Source organism: Antechinus flavipes, chromosome 2 (assembly GCF_016432865.1).
Source record: "Antechinus flavipes isolate AdamAnt ecotype Samford, QLD, Australia chromosome 2, AdamAnt_v2, whole genome shotgun sequence".
Classification (NCBI taxonomy): Eukaryota; Metazoa; Chordata; class Mammalia; order Dasyuromorphia; family Dasyuridae; genus Antechinus; species Antechinus flavipes.
The window spans coordinates 465,852,237-465,864,730 of record NC_067399.1 but is presented as its reverse complement, the minus strand read 5'-3'; the positions used below and the strand labels follow the sequence as shown (position 1 = coordinate 465,864,730).

General features: G+C 34.8%; 1 protein-coding gene across 6 annotated transcripts in view; it reads left to right on the top strand.

The window, feature by feature from the left end:
• Positions 1-12,494, top strand: part of DENND1A (DENN domain containing 1A) — a 687,683-nt gene that overhangs the window by 445,854 nt on the left and 229,335 nt on the right. For all 6 annotated transcript variants that reach the window (XM_051979612.1, XM_051979615.1, XM_051979613.1 and 3 more), the window contains one exon: positions 2,440-2,541. In XM_051979612.1, coding sequence (XP_051835572.1) covers positions 2,440-2,541 — 102 coding nt within the window. The remainder of the gene's footprint in view (positions 1-2,439; positions 2,542-12,494) is intronic.

The following is a 12,494-nucleotide window of genomic DNA, read 5'->3' as shown; positions in this document are numbered from 1 at the left end:
CTCTCTAAGCCTGATAGGAGGACTCCTTTTTAAGGAGGCCAAAACTAACAGGAAAATGATTAGTCCAGAACCTTACATTCAAAAGCAGATAATCTGGAGGCCTCTGAATCCCTGGCTTCCAAAATGAGGCCAAGGTTTTTGGGGGGTGAGGGGTGGGGCGGCAGTGACATCATCCTAGCAGGTTATGGACCAACTCCAAGGGCTATAATGATCAACCAGTTGGAGGATGGTAAGGCAGGTTGTGTATCCCACCCTTACTATGAAGTGCTAATCTTAGGATTTATCTCTAAAACCTCTATACCTATATTTATCTTGTAAGACTTACCCTTCTGCCCTCCTCTCTGCTCTTTTTGTGCTTTACAAGTTTCTAGTCTTCCTCTTTGTGAGCTTGGCTGTGTTTATGTACCATTGGAATCACCCCTAAGTTTTGCACTTGGAGACAGTGACCAGTAAGAGAGACCCACCTTCCTCCTTTCCATTTGGGGTGGAAAAGAATGAATCCCACAGGATGAGTAGGCACGTATGACTTGTGATGGCTTGTGATGGGTTCTGGATATCATTATATTCTGTCCTTCTCCAAACCTACCCATCTTCCAGACTTCCCTTTTACTGTCAAGGGCACCATCCTTCCCACCATTCATATTCTAATTTCCTTAATGTCTTTCATGCCTCATCAACTGTCAAATCTTGGTTCTGCCTCTACACCTCTCATATTTATCCCCTTCTTTTTTCCCCCGCAGTCACTAATCTCATTCAGATCTTCACCTCTTGTTTGTGTCATACAGACAAAATTTATGCTCACATCCCCTGCCCCTGCCTCTTTAGAATAGGTCACCTCCTAATTGCAGCAGACTTATCTCACTAGTTTGGACTTTGCCCTTTGCAGCAATGACCATTAGAGCACTGAACTGATCCTCCCCGCTTCTTGTTTTAGGTAGGACAAAATGAGAATGAACAAACATGGGCAGATGGCATTATTTACATTATCTTTCCATTAGTGTTGAAGATATCGTCTTCAACCATCTTCAACTTCCCAGATACCCATTTTGGTGTCACTCTAGACTGCACATAGGCAGACCTTGTCATTTCTGCCTTCAGAAACTCTCTTCTTTTTCCTTTGTACATATTTACTGTTTAAGTTCAGGACCTTATCATCTCCTACCAGAGATTTTGCAACATGTTTCTAACTGGTCTCCTTGCCTTTCTGCTTTCTCACCCTTTACTCAATAAATTCCAATTGCTCCTTACTGACTTTAGGATCTAATATAACTCTTTTATTTTAAATTTAATGTATTTTAATATATAATTATTAATACAAATATTTATAGGGAAAAGTTATATAGTTATTTGTAAGGCTAAGAGTAGACCTGCAATCTCACTGGTATAAGAACTCCGTGCTGAGCAATAACCGCATACTAATGTAGGCTGACATGTTCTCTGCAGTTTATACTCTTAGAGAATTACCTAGAATACCAAAAGGCTATGTGACTTATCCAGTTATTACCCAGTTAGTATCAGAGGTGAGTCTTGCCCCCAGGTCTTTCTGGTTCTGAAGCAGCTTTCTATGCCCTGTGACACCTTGTTTCTCTATATAACTTTGACATAAGTTAAATATACATATTTTAGTGGTATGTACTTGAATATTTTTAAGTGGTAATGTTACATGATTTGTAGATAACTGATCTTAATAACTGGTGGTTGTACTTGAGAAAGCAAGTACTTCCTTCCCTTACTTCCCTTACTTCTCCTTTAAGTCTTTTTTGTTCATTTTACTAGGTATAGTCAGTGACCAGAAAGTTCCTAAATTGTAACAATTATAGAATTGCACAATGATAATTCTTCTGGGAATCTTGGAACATGAAATGTTAGAACGAGATAGAATCTTAAAACATTAGAATGATAGAATATTGACCATAAACTATGAAAGCTCAATGAACCATTAAAATAATGTTGAGCAATAAAAATTTATTCCTTTCAGTTGCTTGGGAATAAAAAATACTAGGTGATCCATTTGGATATTTTGAAAACTTTGCAAAAGAGGTGACATGGTATAAGGTGAAATGCCCTGAGGTTGGAATCATAACATTTAGATTCAGGTCCTAGCTCTTATATTTATTTGATTATGCCTGGGAGAGTTACCTTAATGCAACGATCCTCAATTTACTCAGCTACAAAATATGAATAATATTATTTACATTCCTTGATTCACAGAGGTCATGGAAAGCATTTTGTGAATCTTAAGACAGTATAGGAAATGTCATAATTATCATGTTGCTATAAAATACATGACATTTTATTACTACATATTATGTATACATTATCATAATATAAACCTACAGGGTATATCATATTAATATAGACATCTGAGATGTCATTATTTTTGGTAAATGCACTATAAATTTCAGCATATTCTTTCTTTTTACATGTGATTATTTATAGAAAGTCAGGACTATGGCTTTGGAAGATGTTGTGATTCTGAACGTGGATACCAACACTCTGGAAACTCCTTTTGATGATCTTCAAAGTCTCCCGAATGATGTGGTAGGTAAATATGTTTCTTGGGCAAGCATTAGTGAATCCAGTATTGTCTGAGTTAATGTGATTTGTATACTATGTAACAATTGACCTTTCTGCCATCCTGATTCTGAATGAAATACTGCTAAAGTTTATAGAAGCTTTTTGTGGTGACAAAGAACTGGAAACTTAAGGGAGTTCCTATCACTTGAGAAATGGCTGAACAAAGATATATGAATTAGTGGAATACTGTTGTGTATTAAGAAATAATGAAAGGAATCGTTTCATAAAAATATATGGAGACTTGATATAAAAACTGATACAAAGAAAACAGTATATACAATAATAGTAATATTATAAAGACAAACCACTTTAAATGATTCAAGTACCCTAATCAGCACAGTAATCAACCAACTATGATTCCAGAAGATCTAGGATGAAACATTCTGTCCAACTCCTGACAAACAGCTGATGGACTTAGAGTACCAAATGAAACAAATGGACTTGACTATGAGGGAATTAGTTTTACTTCACAAAGTATTTGTTACAAAGGTATTATTGGGTTTTTTCCTCATTTGAAGGAGAAAGTAGGAATGGGTGAAAATAGATTTTGTTCTTTAAATATAAAATTTAGTTTTACTAAATAATCTCATCTTAAAGCAAATTATAAACACAATTAATAATTTCACTCAAGATAATGACAATGGTGAGACATCATACCAAAATTTATGGGATGCAGCCAAAGCAGTAATAAGGGGAAATTTCATATCCTTAGAGGCTTACTTGAATAAAATAGAAAAAGAGAAGATCAATGAATTGGGCCTGCAACTTAAAAAGTTAGAAAAAGACCAAATTAAAAACCCCCAATCAATTACTAAACTTGGAATTCTAAAATTAAAAGGAGAAATTAATAATATAGAAAGTAAAAATACTATTGAACTAATAAAACTAAGAGTTGGTTTTATGAAAAAAAACAATAAAATCGATAAACCTTTGGTAAATCTGATTAGAAAAAGGAGAGAGGGAAATCAAATTAGCAGTCTTAAAAATGAAAAAGGAGAACTTTCCACTGATGAAGAGGAAATTAAAGAAATAATAAGGGGTTACTTTGCCCAACTTTATGCCAATAAATTTGATAACCTAAGCGAAATGGATGACTACCTCCAAAAATATAGGCTTCCCAGATTATTAGAGGAGGAAGTAAATTGCTTAAATAGTCCCATTTCAGAAAAAGAAATAGAACAAGCTATTAATCAATTCCCTAAAAAAAAATCCCTGGGACCAGATGGATTTACATGTGAATTCTACCAAACATTCAAAAAACAATTAACCCCAATGCTTTATAAACTATTTGAAAAAATAGGGAATGAAGGAGTCCTACCAAATTCCTTTTATGACACAGACATGGTACTGATACCTAAACCAGGTAGGTTGAAAACAGAGAAAGAAAATTATAGATCAATCTCCCTAATGAATATTGATGCTAAAATCTTAAATAAGATATTAGCAAAAAGACTACAGAAAATCATCCCCAGGATAATACACCACGATCAAGTAGGATTTATACCAGGAATGCAGGGCTGGTTCAATATTAGGAGAACTATCAGTATAATTGGCCATATTAATAATCAAATTAACAAAAACCATACGATCATCTCAATAGATGCAGAAAAAGCATTTGATAAAATCCAACATCCATTCCTATTAAAAACTCTTGAGAGTATAAGAATAAATGGACTTTTCCTTAAAATAATTAGTAGCATCTATTTAAAACCAACAGTAAGCATCATATGTAACAGGGACAAACTACAACCATTCCCAATAAGATCAGGAGTAAAACAAGGTTGCCCACTATCACTGTTACTATTTAATATTGTATTAGAAATGCTAGCTTTGGCAATAAGAGTTGAGAAAAAGATTAAAGGAATAAGAATAGGCAATGAGGAAACCAAATTATCACTCTTTACTGATGACATGATGGTATACTTAGAGAACCCCAGAGACTCTACTAAAAAGTTATTAGAAACAATCCACACCTTCAGCAAAGTTGCAGGGTATAAAATAAACCCACATAAATCATCAGTTTTCTTATATATCACTAACAAAACCCAACAGTTAGAGTTACAAAAAGAAATTCCATTTAAAGTAACCACTGATTGTATAAAATATTTGGGAATCTATCTGCCAAGGGAAAATCAGAAACTTTATGAGCAAAACTACAAAACACTTTCCACACAAATTAAGTCTGATCTAACCAACTGGAAAAATATTAAATGCTCTTGGATTGGGTGAGCAAATATAATAAAGATGACAATACTACCTAAATTAATCTATTTATTTAGCGCTATACCAATCAGACTCCCAAAAAACTACTTTGATGAACTAGAAAAAATAACAACAAAGTTCATATGGAAAAACAAAAGATCAAGAATTCCAAGGGAATTAATGAAAAAAAAATCAAATGAAGGTGGCCTAGCTGTACCAAATCTAAAATTATATTATAAAGCAGCAGTTACTAAAACCATTTGGTATTGGCTAAGAAATAGACTAGTTGATCAATGGAATAGGTTAGGCTCAAAGGACAAAACAGCCAATAACTTTAATAATATAGTGTTTGACAAACCCAAAGACCCCAGTTTCTGGGATAAGAATGCACTATTTGACAAAAATTGCTGGGAAAATTGGAAATTAGTATGGCAGAAACTAGGCATTGACCCACACTTAACACCATACACCAAGATAAGGTCAAAATGGGTTCATGACTTAGGCATAAAGAATGAGATTATAAATAAGTTGGAAGAGCATAGGATAGTTTACCTCTCAGACCTGTGGAACAGGGAGGAATTTATGACCAAAGAAGAACTAGAGATCACTATTGACCACAAAATAGAAAATTTTGATTATATCAAATTGAAAAGTTTTTGTACAAACAAAACAAATGCAGACAAGATTAGAAGGGAAACAATAAACTGGGAAAACATTTTTACAATCAAAGGTTTTGATAAAGGCCTCATTTCCAAAATATATAGAGAATTGACTCTAATTTATAAGAAATCAAACCATTCTCCAATTGATAAATGGTCAAAGGATATGAACAGACAATTCTCAGATGAAGAAATTGAAACTATTTATAGACATATGAAAATATGCTCCAAATCATTATTAATCAGAGAAATGCAAATTAAGACAACTCTGAGATACCACTACACACCTGTCAGATTGGCTAGATTGACAGGGAAAGATAATGTGGAATGTTGGAGGGGATGTAGAAAAACAGGGACACTGATACATTGTTGGTGGAATTGTGAACACATCCAGCCATTCTGGAGAGCAATTTGGAATTATGCTCAAAAAGTTATCAAACTGCATACCCTTTGATCCAGCAGTGTTTTACTGGGCTTATACCCCAAAGAGATACTAAAAAAGGGAAAGGGACCTGTATGTGCCAAAATGTTTGTGGCAGCCCTGTTTGTAGTGGCTAGAAGCTGGAAAATGAATGGATGCCTATCAATTGGAGAATGGTTGAATAAATTGTGGTATATGAACGTTATGGAATATTATTGTTCTATAAGGAATGACCGGCAGGATGAATACAGAGAGGACTGGCGAGACTTACATGAACTGATGCTAAGTGAAATGAGCAGAACTAGGAGATCATTATACACTTCAACAACGATATTGTATGAGGACATATTTTGATGGAAATGGATTTCTTTGACAAAGAGACCTGAGTTTCAATTGATAAATGACGGACAGAAGCAGCTACACCCAAAGAAAGAACACTGGGAAACGAATGTGAACTATCTGCATTTTTGTTTTTCTTCCCGGGTTATTTCTACCTTCTGAATCCAATTCTCCCTGTGCAACAAGAGAACTGTTCGGTTCTGCAAACATATATTGTATCTAGGATATACTGCAACATATCCAACATATATAGGACTGCTTGCCATCTAGGGGAGGGGGTGGAAGGAGAGAGGGGAAAAATCAGAACAGAAATGAGTGCAAGGGATAATGTTGTTAAAAAATTACCCTGGCATGGATTCTGTCAATATAAAGTAATTATTAAATAAAAATTTAAAAAAAATAAAATAAAATAAAAAAATAAAATAATAATTGGTTTCTGAAACTGAAATAGAATGAATAACTGCCCAATTATTTCCAGTTTAGTTCAGAATCTTTTACTTTTAAAACTAAATTTTATTTTATTTATTTATTTTTTTAAATAACTTTTTATTGATAGAACTCATGCCAGGGTAATTTTTTACAACATTATCCCTTGCATTCACTTCTGTTCCGATTTTTCCCTTCTCTCCCTCCACCCCCTCCCCCAGATGGCAAGCAATCCTTTACATGTTGAATAGGTTATAGTATATCCTGGATACAATATATGTGTGCAGAACTGAACAGTTTTTTTGCTGCACAGGGAGAATTGAATTCAGAAGGTATAAATAATCCGGGAAGAAAATAAAAAATGCAAGCAGTTTATATTCATCTCCCAGTGTTCTTTCTTTGGGTGTAGCTGCTTCTGCCCATCTTTGATCAATTGAGACTGAATTAGCTCTCTTTATCGAAGAGATCCACTTCCATCAGAATACATCCTCAAACAGTATCATTGTTGAGGTATATAATGATCTCCTGGTTCTGCTCATTTCACTTAGCATCAGTTCATGTAAGTCTCGCCAGTCCTCTCTGTATTCATCCTGCTGGTCATTTCTTACAGAACAATAATACCAATTATTATTTTTAAAAAAATTTTTTTGCACTTAACATTTTCACTTAAATTCTAATGTAGAGTTTGATGGCAACCCTGGGATTTAGATACTTATTATTTTTTCCATGAGCATCTGGAGCTTAGTCTGCCACCTTCATTGATGTCCTTCACTGTTGGTAGTATCCTAAAAAAGGTCTTTTAGCTTGAGCAAATTATGAGTCAAAGATGATAACAAATGCTATCATAACAAATGGTAAAAAAATAAAATAAAATAAGGGCCAACCTGCCATCTAGGGGAAAGGGTGGGGGAAAGGAGGGAAAAATTGGAACAAAAGGTTTGGCAGTTGTCAATGCTGTAAAATTACCCATGCATATAACTTGTAAATAAAAAGCTATAATAAAAAAAAAAAGTACCATTCCTGTATTTTATGCTTTAGCATGTGGGAAATTGTGATACATTTGAAGTAAGACTTTTAGTCATGAGGGTAAAAATATTAATATCTATGTATAAATACAGTGGCATGAGAGGACACTTATCAGAAACCTAAACATAGGTTTCAACAATATAAAAAAATGCACCAAACTAAATGCTGAGCAACAAAGCCAAGAAAAATTCACAATAAATTAGTTTTTTAGCCAAGGGAAGCTTAGGAAAATAGAAAAGTCTACAGGCACTTGTGTGGGAGTTGTCCAGGAATATAGAGCAACAAAAGAAATGGCAACACTGGCTGTAGTTGGCAATAGCAATGAGGAGTGGCTGAGCTCCCAGGGATGGTATGGAGACTGAATGTGTGGTTAGAAAGAGATCCCAGGGGCCCTCCGTGCTAACACCAGGAGCAGGAATAGGGACCTTTGACAGCTCAATTATCTTTTACCCAGTTTTGAGACAGTTCTAGGACAGAGAAAAGCAATTATGATCACAGGGGAGCAATGGCCCTGTCTTCAGCTTTGGGAACTCTCACGTTAGCAACATTAAGAGGGTTATAGAGCTGGTCAGAAAGAGATTACAGGGGACTATTTGATGGCACAGGCCACGATGCCTGGTGCTGTTTGGCAACTCTATTGCCCATATGCAGTTCTAAGTCTCATTTCCATAGTGGAAAAGAGTGTTTGTGTTCTCTGATTGCAGTTCCAGAGTAGAAAGAAGAAATAGTAACTGTAGCTGGAGGGCGCATGCTCTTCTTGGGTAAAAAATAAACCACAAACCAGGAGCCCTTTGCAGTGACCATACCTTTGCTCACACCACCTTGAAAGACCTCAAGAACTAGTCCTGAAAGCAGCAGCATGAAAAAACCTGAAGACTGAGTCAATGTGAACAGAGTCCAACTTTAACATAAAGATCAAAGTCAAGAAATAAATTGGAAAAATGAGCAACAACGACAAAAAAAGTACTTAACCATAAAAGACTACTATAGTAATAGGAACTACCAACACATAGGCTAGTGGAAGACAACACCATGAAAACAGTTACAAGCAAAACTTCAAAGGAAAAAACTACAAATTAGCACAAGCCCAAGACGAATTCTGGAATAGTTAAAGTAAGAGATGAGTAATAGAGGAAAAATTGGGAAAAGGAATGAAGACAATACAAGAAAATCATGAAAATATAATTAACAGAATGATAAAGGAGGAACAAAAAATATTAATTAATATAACCCCTTTAAAAAACAGAATAAGCCAAATGATAAAAGATGCCAAAAAGTTAACTGAAAAAAGAAACTCCTTGAAAAGCAGAAAAGTCAAATGGAAAAAGAGGTACAAAAATTCACTGATGAAAATGATTCTTTAAAAAGCAAAATTGGAGTCAATGACTATAATAATCTAGTGTTTGACAAATCCAAAAACTTCTGGGATAAGACAATCGGTATTTGAAAAAAATTGCTGGGAAAACTGAAAAATAGTATGGTAGAAATGACACATTGACCATTACCTAACATCCTATATCAAGGTCAGAATGGGTTCATGATTTAGACATAAAGGGTGGTACTATAAGAAAATTAGGAGAACAAGGGACAGTCTACCTCTCAGATCTATGGAGAAGGGAGGAATTTATAGCCAAAGAAGAACTAGAGAACATTATGAAATGCAAAATGGATAATTTTGATTATATTAAATTAAAAAGGTTTTATATAAACAAAAGATTAGATTACAAGGGAATCACAAAGCTGGGGGAAAATTTGTCTCTCCATAATTTCTGATAAAGGCTTCATTCCTAAAATGTAGAGAGAATTGACTCAAATTTGTAAGAATATCAGTCAGTTCTCAAATGATAAATGATCAAAGAATATGAATAGACAATTTTCAGATGAATAAATTAAAAGCCATTTCTAGTCATTTCTAGTATGTAATCACTATGGATTAGAAAAATACAAATTAAGACAAGTCTCAAATGCCACTTAATACCTCTCATATTAGCCAAGATGAAAGGAAAAGAAAATGATAAATGTTGAAAGAAATATTGGAGAACTGGGTTCACTAATGCATTGTTGGTAGAGTTATGAATTGATTCAACCATTCTGGAAAGCCATTTGGGCTATAAAACTATGCATACCTTTTGATCCAGCAGTATCTCTACTGGGTCTGTTTCCCATAGATATTATAAAAAAGAGAAAAGGACCCAAATGTGCAAAAATGTTTGTAGCAGCCCTTTTTGTGGTGGCAAGGAACTGGAAACTGAGTGGATGCCCATCAGTTGGGAAATGGCTCAATAAGTTCAGGTATGTGAACGTAATGGAATTTTATTGTTCCATAAGAAATGACAAGCAGCCTGATTTCAGAAAAGCCTGGGAAAACTTAGATGAACTGATGCTAAATAAAGTAAGCAGAATCAAGAGAACATTGTACACAACAACAAGACTATGTGAAGGTCATCTGTGATGGATTTGAATTTTTTTAGCAATAAGGTGATTCAAGGCAGTTTCAATAGACATGGAAAGAGCTGTCCACATCCAAAGAGAGAACTATGGAGATTTAATGTGGATCAAAGCACACTATTTTCACCTTATCTTTGTGGTTTTGTTTGTCTTTTTCTTTCTTGTGTTTTCCTCCCTTTTGATCTGATTTTTCTCGTGCAACATGACAAATACAGAAATGTTTTTACAAGAATTTCCCAGGCAGGGGAGAGGAAGAAAAATTTGGAATACAAGTTTTGCAAAGATGAATATTGAAAACTATTTTTTATTTGGAAAAATAAAAGCTATTATTTAAAAAGAAAGAAAAGAAAGATAGAAAAGCAAAATTGGCCAAATGAAAAAGCAAACATTCACTGAAGAAAATAATTCCTTAAAAATTTAAATTGGGCAAGTAGAAACTAATGATTCAATGAGAAACTGAGAAATATTCAAACAATGATAAAAGTAGGAATAAGGAGAAAAACTGTCAATGATGTAAAATACCTCATCTGAAAAATAACTGTCTTGAAAAATAGATTAAGGAGAGATTATTGGATTACCTGAAAGCCATGATCAAAAAAAGAGCCTAGATATCATATTTTAAGACATTATAAAATTACCCTATATCTTAGATCTAGAGAGTAAAATAGACACTGGAAGAATTCACTGATCCTTTCCTTAAAGAAATCACAAAATGGAAACTCACAGGAATAATATAGCCAAATTCCAGAACTGCCATTTAATGGAACCATAGTCAGAATTATAACAAGATTTAACAGGTTCCATGTTAAAGGAGTGGAGGGTTTAGACTATGATATTCTGGAAAACAAAAGAGCTAGGATTACACCCAATAACAATCTGTAAAAATGAGTATAGTCCTTCAGGAGAAAATGGACATTTAATGAAATAGAGAACCTTCAAGCATATCTGAAGAAAAGGCCAGAACTGAATAAAAAATTTGGCATTCAAACATAAGACTCAAGAGAAGCACAAAAAAGTAATAATGAAGGCATAAGCTAAGAAACTCAATAAAGTTAAATTGTTTGTAATTCTATATGAGAAGGTAATATACAACTCCTGAGAATTTTATCATTATAAGGGAAGTTAGAAAGAAGTTCCATAGACAGAGGAAATTAGTATAGATCCATTGCATTGGAATGATTTTCAAAAAAGTAAAAAATGGGGTGTGGGAGTGGGGGTGGGGAGTGGAGCCAAGATGGTGGAGAGGACATATGCTTCTTTCTGATCATCTCCTACAACCCTCAACTAATTAACAAATTGAGCCTTTGAATTAGCTCTGGATTGGTAGAATCCACAAATATTGGGAGTACAGCAAATTACCAGCAGAAGATAATTTCAGAGATCTCCAGAAAAGGTCAGTATTGGTCAGGCAGGAGGGAAGTGTCCAGGCGCAAATAGGCAGAGCACAGATGCCAGCATACACTGTACAGACCTGAGGTAGGGTGTAGTCTTCACCAGGCAATGCAGACTCTGGGCTGCGGAGAATGTACAAGGAGGAATGTACAGCAGTGTTGGCTACTCTGCCCTGATTGCAAGCCCGTAGAACAGCAGAGAAGTTATAAAACATCCAACACAAACACAAAAGGTAAAGAGTGAACCCTAAAACACCAGAATCTCATGGGACCTGGTCATGCCCACCCAGCACTGGGACTTAGTCAACAATGACCCTGCGCAGCCACTTGTAGAGGAAACTTGGAAAATCTCCCTTGCCCTAAAAGCAAATCCCAACTTTAAAAAAAATGAGTAAAAAAGCAAAGAGAACTTTAACCATAGATAGTTTTTATGGGGAAAGAAAAGAACAGATTTCAAACCCTGAGGAGACTAAAAGCAGATCATCTCTAGATGAAGCCCCAAAAGATGATATAACCTGATTCCCATCACACAAAGCTCTCCTAGAAGAAATTTAAAAAGGCTCTTAAAAGAGAGCTAGAAGAAAAATGGGAAAAGGAAAGGAAAACTTTGCATGAGGGTTTGGAAAGAGCATATAACTCATTAAAAGATAGATTTGACAAAATGGAAAAATAAAACAACTCCCTGAAAAACAGAATTTGTGAAATGGAAAAAAATTCCATAGAACAAAAAAGTAAAAAATGAAGGGAAAGAAGAAAAATGGGGGAAATTATTTCACATGAAAGAGTAACTCAAGGAAAAGCTTTTACAGTAGAAGAAAGAAATGGGGACAGCTTTGAACAACATTTGAACCTTACTTATTGGAATTGGTTCAAAGAGAGAAGAATGTGTGGGGGGGTGTGTGTGTGGGTGTGTGTGTGTGTGTTTACTTGGGTATATAAATCATATCTAATAGGGAAAGTAGAGAAAAAGAGCATAAAACAAAAGTCAGTGAGGGGACAGAATGT